This window comes from Hyaena hyaena, unplaced genomic scaffold (genome assembly GCF_003009895.1).
Source record: "Hyaena hyaena isolate Hyena2069 unplaced genomic scaffold, ASM300989v1 scaffold_585, whole genome shotgun sequence".
Lineage (NCBI taxonomy): Eukaryota > Metazoa > Chordata > Mammalia > Carnivora > Hyaenidae > Hyaena > Hyaena hyaena.
The window spans coordinates 1,243,129-1,249,128 of NW_024081217.1; the positions used below are offsets into that span (position 1 = coordinate 1,243,129).

At 44.4% G+C, this 6,000-nt stretch overlaps 1 protein-coding gene across 1 annotated transcript in view; it reads right to left on the minus strand.

The window, feature by feature from the left end:
* Positions 1-1,472, minus strand: part of LOC120248361 (serine/threonine-protein phosphatase 2A 55 kDa regulatory subunit B beta isoform) — a 59,040-nt gene extending 57,568 nt beyond the window's left edge. The window contains exon 1 of the mRNA XM_039256697.1: positions 1,298-1,472. Coding sequence (XP_039112628.1) covers positions 1,298-1,457 — 160 coding nt within the window. The 5' untranslated portion in view covers positions 1,458-1,472. The remainder of the gene's footprint in view (positions 1-1,297) is intronic.
* Positions 1,473-6,000: the final 4,528 nt, after the last annotated feature.

Here is a 6,000-nt window from a genome sequence, read left to right on the forward strand (position 1 = left end):
GGAGACTGAGTAGGAGATTACTGCAGTCACACAGATGAAGAAATAATGGCTTATGGTAGCACAGATGGGTAGGAGTAAAATGGAGAGAGATGAGTTGATTTAAGATATATTTCAGAGGAAGCGCTGATAGGCCTCATGGACAGATTGGGCTGGGGGTATGGAGGCTGGTGAGGGAGAGAAAAGAACCTATACTGAGTTCTGGTCAGCTACTTGGGTAGAGAAAACATGAACAGAATGGGAATTCAAGAGAAGAGTCAGGTTTGTGGTAGCACAGACCACAGGACAGGGGGTGAATAAACGACCGATCTGTATTATTAAAAACTGGGTCATTATAATGGAGTAAGAATGCTGGCTCAGACACTCATTCAACAATTTTCTTGATGTCTGTGGATTTTAGGTAACAGAGGAGATAGTCATACTTACATTAGGGTTTCTTATATCAAATATGCCTTTGGTGTACGCAGACTAGAAGGAAGGGTTGGGGACTTGAGGATTGCTAATAGTTTAGTATCTCTTGATCCAAATGCTGGTTACACAGGTGCTCTGAGAAAATTCATCAAGCCCTAATGTTATGATATGTGTACTTCTCAAAACGAGATTCTATGTGGGGTATTTGGGTGGCTCAGTTAGCTGAGCATCTGACTCTTGATTTTGGCTCAGGTCATGATCTCACAGTTCATAGATTTGAGCCCTGCGTTGAGCTCTTCACTGACAGTGTAGAGCCTGCTTGGGATTCTCTCTCTCTCCCTGCCCCTTCCCTGATTGCATGTATTCTTTCTCTCAAAATAAATACATAATACTTTAAAAAATGAGATTCTATGCATATAGTTCCTATTGCAGTGCCTGGAATTCAATACATGGCAGCCAGTATTATTTTCACCATCATGATACGATGAAAACCATCTCATGTGTACCTGTGGTCCATGCTGTCCATACAGGCCATTTATAGATCCTTTAACAAGAGAAAGGAACCCTAACTGAATTCTAGGGTCTTATAGTTGATAAAGTCACAACTGATTTTAATTCATGACACACAGGTGCCAATGCCTAAAAGAGGTGATTCAGACTTTCAATCCAGAGCTGGTCCTGGACCACCTACTTCAGTAATTCAATACTTCTCTAACTCTGTTACGATGAAAATTGGACGCCAACATAATTTAAAAGAGCCTAGTTCTCCACAAGTGCTAGGAGTTTGTGGTTGTAACTGTTTCTCTCTCTTCTATTTCCCCCCACGCCTGCTCATACCTGAATAGTTAGGATTCAATCCAACTGGCTATTTACCCCAAGGAAAGGATACTAAAACTTTGATTGGTTATTTCAAAGTTCCATAGGTTAATCCTCAGGTCATCAGCTGACATGTAGGTTTCATAGTCGCTGTTGACTGATATGGAGTTGATGTGATACGTGTGTGCGTTGGCGAATACTCTTCGTGGGGTGGCCTCCACCATCAGGTCCATGGGTCTCAGGACAGGCACCTGGGATGAAAGAGGAATAAATCACTTCAGAACCAAAGTTCTTTATCAGGGAAAAAGTCTGCATGTTTATGCCCTTTATCATCACAACACAAAATCACAACCACATTTAAGAAGCTTGAAGTTAAGAGAAGCAGACTGGTAAATCACATATTCCTGTTTCCTCTGTTCCTTTTAGGTTTGTTTAAAAAATTTATTTTCCCTCTATTTCTTGTAGTTTTCTTTCTTTCTCAAAAGACTTCATCACCACTTAGCCCTCATGGGCAATTTCATACTTTATAGATTCTAAGCTTTTTTCCTGGCCCCTCTAGGTGACCTCATCTTCAGAAAACTGCACTTAGAAGCTACTGATGGGTCATTAGCTTCTGGAGCTGTTGTTCCAAGCTGCTTGCTTGTTTGTTTTAAACATGAAATGTACTTTAAAAAGGAAGTTGTGGGCAAATTTTAGAAGTATGTAGTTCAACTTTGATCTAACTATATATTTCATGGCTTTGGAGGCCTAGAACCCATCCTGGCTTTCTCTCTCGATCGTTAAGGGTATTTTGTGAAAATATATAACCGCCCAAGATTCTAATAGTTCATTCTAAACTATATATAGTTTATGAGTATATACGTATGAGTATATATGGCACTTAGTGACAACTTGTTTTACCTGGGAAATCTTGGTTTATATTTCTTGTCATGGTGTACCAACCAGGTAGTGTCCACTTTCACATCAAAACTATCCTAATACGGACAATAAGCTTTATGGTCATCTAACTGATATCTAAAGGGTCCTCAGTGATTGTATGCTGAATGAGTGAATAAGGGTATGTGAGAAAATGTTTTGTTCTCCACAGGTCAAAGAATCAGGCAGTTAAATAGTTTCCTACACATGAAGGTCTTCCTGGCAAATATGAACAAGAAGATTCAGGACTTTTCTGACTCTTTTTTTCCCTTTTTTAAAATGTTTATGTATTTGTGTGTGTGTGTGTGTGTGTGTGCGCACATGTGCGTGAGAGAGTGAGAGAGAGAGAGAGAGAGAGAGAGAGAGAGAGAATCTGAAGTAGGCTCCAAGCTCTGGGCTGTAAGCACAGAGCCCATTCCAGGGCTTGAACCCATGAACTATGAGATCATGACCTGAGTCCAAGTTGGATGCCCAAGTGACTGAGCCACCCAGGCGCCCCCACCTCTCACCCCCCGACTCTCCTTTTGAATTCAAGGGCACTTCTGGACAACACCTGGGTGAACTGGTTCCTGAGAAAGTGAGAGAGAACAGCAATGCCTGACAGGGGACAGATTAAAAACAAACACAAAACACAGATGTCATCCTTTAAGAGAAAGAAGAAAATAAACAGACTGAAATTTCCTTTATAAGGAAGTCACCTCTTGCAACTGAGCTGACTTGATGACTGATTTTCTACCAGGTGGTTGATTAAGGCTTCAACTTCTGAATATGTTTCAACCCACAGGGAGGGGAAGAGGGCAGAAACAAAGCTTACGCTTTGTGAAGTATACTCACTTCAACGGTACAGCCTTTTACAAAACATCATTCTTCCAGTTCAATCTTGAAGGGAGCTTAGCTCACTTCTGGGGAGTTTTTAAATATAATAATTTAAGTAAATAAGCAATTCAGAGGACTCAGAGTCCTACACAGCTCTGGCGCTAGATACCCTGGAAGACAGAGGTGGCTTGAGATGTGGATGTCGGATGGCAGGGATCCTCTGAATACCAGAACAGGGAGGGGAAAGCAAGTCTTTGTGTGCCCTCCACACCAATTATGGATAACGGCTTTAAAGCAGAAGCTCAGGAATGGAGAGAACTGGAAGACCTTGGTTCTCATCACAGACTGACCACATACTGAAAGGCTGTGTGACCATGGGTGATTAACTTAGCCCTTCTGGGCTTTGGGTATACTATCTGAAAAACTGCTAATATCCACTGTGCCCTAGTTATCAGGAAAAGTGGCTGAGATCTGTGGAGATGACATGCTCTCTGGTTCACCTGCCCTCTCATTCCTTCAGCGACATTTACTGGGCTCCATACAACTTTCTGGGGAATCCAGCTGGTGGACCAAACCAGACACTCCCTGCCTTCATTGCGCTGGTCGAGATGGAGGAGGGAGATATGAAGTCACGTCATAATAAAATGCATTAAGTGCCCAGAAAGAGAGGGTGTGATGCAAAGGAGGATTTAACAGGTCAGGGAGCCCTGGAGAGCGGTTGCTGAAGGAGTACTGGATGGATGACTGCGAAGGATGAGAACGGGTTTACTGCACCAGGAGGAAAGAATGTTCCAGTCAGGGAAAAGAGCATGTGCAAAGGTCCTATAGAGCGGGTAAGGCAAAAATGAAGGATCGATAGGTCAATGTGGTTGAGACAGAAAGAGTGATGGGAATCATGGTAAGAAATGAATAGGGTAGGTCACAGGTAAGCTCTTACCCCCTCCCCCCAATTTTGGCTATTATCCTTAGAGAAGTAGGGAGAACTAAAAAGATTTTCAATGACTGTGGTATGATAAAATTTGATTAGTTCATTTTTGATGTACTGGGGAAAACAAGTTAGAGGACAAATGAGGTAAAAAATTGGAAAGGAAGGTGACATACCATCCAACACCAGTTAAGGGTGCATGTGAGTTAAGACTTTGTAATGGATAAACAAAGTAACTCTGCTCTTGAGAACTCTGCCTGCAAGTATTTACTGGGCATTTACTGCTCTGTGTCAATCATTCTGAGGATGTTATGTCTGGCAATTCTTTCAACCACTCTGTGAAATTGGTAGTAGCGTGAGTACTGTCACAAAGAGAAAGCTCAGGCTCAGAGAGGCTAGGTCAGTTGCCCAGGGATGCCCAGCTCTGAGCTATGAGGCATTTTCAGAATTTAATACCAGAGCCTACCTGACTGCAAACCCCAGTGCAAACCCCAGTGCTCCTTCCCAAGTATCACACCACACTCAAATACCTGCATGGCAGGAAGTGATAAATGCTCTATAAATGACATGAAAATAAGCTGCCAGAAGAATTTAAGGAATCAACACTATTACTGATAACAGTAACTGGAGTGGTACTCACAAAGTTTTGTAGTTGAGCTGCCTCTACAAACCTCATTAGGTGATGTAGGTATTCCTGGCATTTGAATAGGGGTGACTATTCTGCGTACTTTCAAAAACACATGCCATGCTTTTGTAGTCTGTCAGAAAGGAACGCCCCACCTGGAGCTTTTGAGTGCTACCTATGCTTCCTCTGCCTCCTCCACCACCCCTCTCCGCCCCCACCCCAGAGGTAGCAGAGCTCAAAGCGAGCTCCCCAGGGCCCCAGAAGAAGTGGAATTTGCAAGGACTTCCTGTGGCTCCTCCTAAACTCCCCCCTGAGCCTCCTTCATTACCGCCCGCCCCCCCCCCCCCCCCCCCCCCCCCGCATTGTAGAATTGTAGGCAGAGGCTTCCCGTGGCTGTGGTGACAGGGAAGGAGCATGACAGCCAGGATCAAGAGGCATTACAAAGTGGGAACTGCCAGTCCAGAGCGTCAGATTAACGTGACGGGCCTGCCTGCTAATTCAGGCTGACATATTCCATGATGTACCACTTAATAGGGAAGGCTCCGTGCAGGTGTCTGGGGAGGGGGCCTCTAATGCCTTACTCAGATAAGGCAGAGGGAGAATGTCATTCATGGTATGCCAGCACCATTCCCATGCCCAGGTCAAGTCCTGTCCACTGCCTAGTGATGCCCCTCAAAGGAAGGAAGATCGGGGGTGGGGGTGGGTCTGATTCAAGCTGGATGGGATGACTGATTAGGAAGCCCTGTTGGGACTGTGTTTTCCAACTGCTCTGGCTGCATATTCCCTTCAAGGTCAGGCAGGGAGAAGAATAGGATGCTGTTCTCTGAGTTGGGCCCACAGGCCCTATTCGGGCTTTCTCTGTAAGACACTGATGGAGGCTTCCGTGCTATGGGCCAGGCACTGTGTCAGAGCTCCCCTGACCCGACTCCAGGGCTCTGATTCATTCAGCCCTCCGCCTTCTCTGGGCAAAGCACTGGGGAAGATTCTTCTGCTTGCCCATTTTGCAGGAGAGAATCAAGGAGGTGGAGTATCCTGTCCAATGTCACACACAGAGTACGTTGAGGAGCTGAACCTAGGCTATTTGGTTTCTGATACAGATGAAACTATTAGAGTGAAATGTGAACTTGCCATTTTTTGCAGGTCAATAATCACCAAATCTCAGCTACTGCCTCTGGTTCAGCCTAATACCTTGGAAGGACTTTGTGCTATAGACATATGACACTGAATCATGGAACAATGAATCTTGGGAGGGCTACCATGTGTGTGTGTGCGTGTGTGTGCGTGTGTGTGATGGGGATGGGGAATTTAATGGGAAGCTGTGGTTGTCTAGGTTTTACCCTCTTCATTGCTCTTGGTAGTACATTTGGATTCTCAGTCATTTCATGCTTAAATAAATATTTCTGTGGATAAGGAAAGTTTGAAAACTACTGGCCCAGGCAGTACCTAATATTGGCAGATGAGGAAATCAAGACCCCCCAGAGGTGAGGAGCATTAT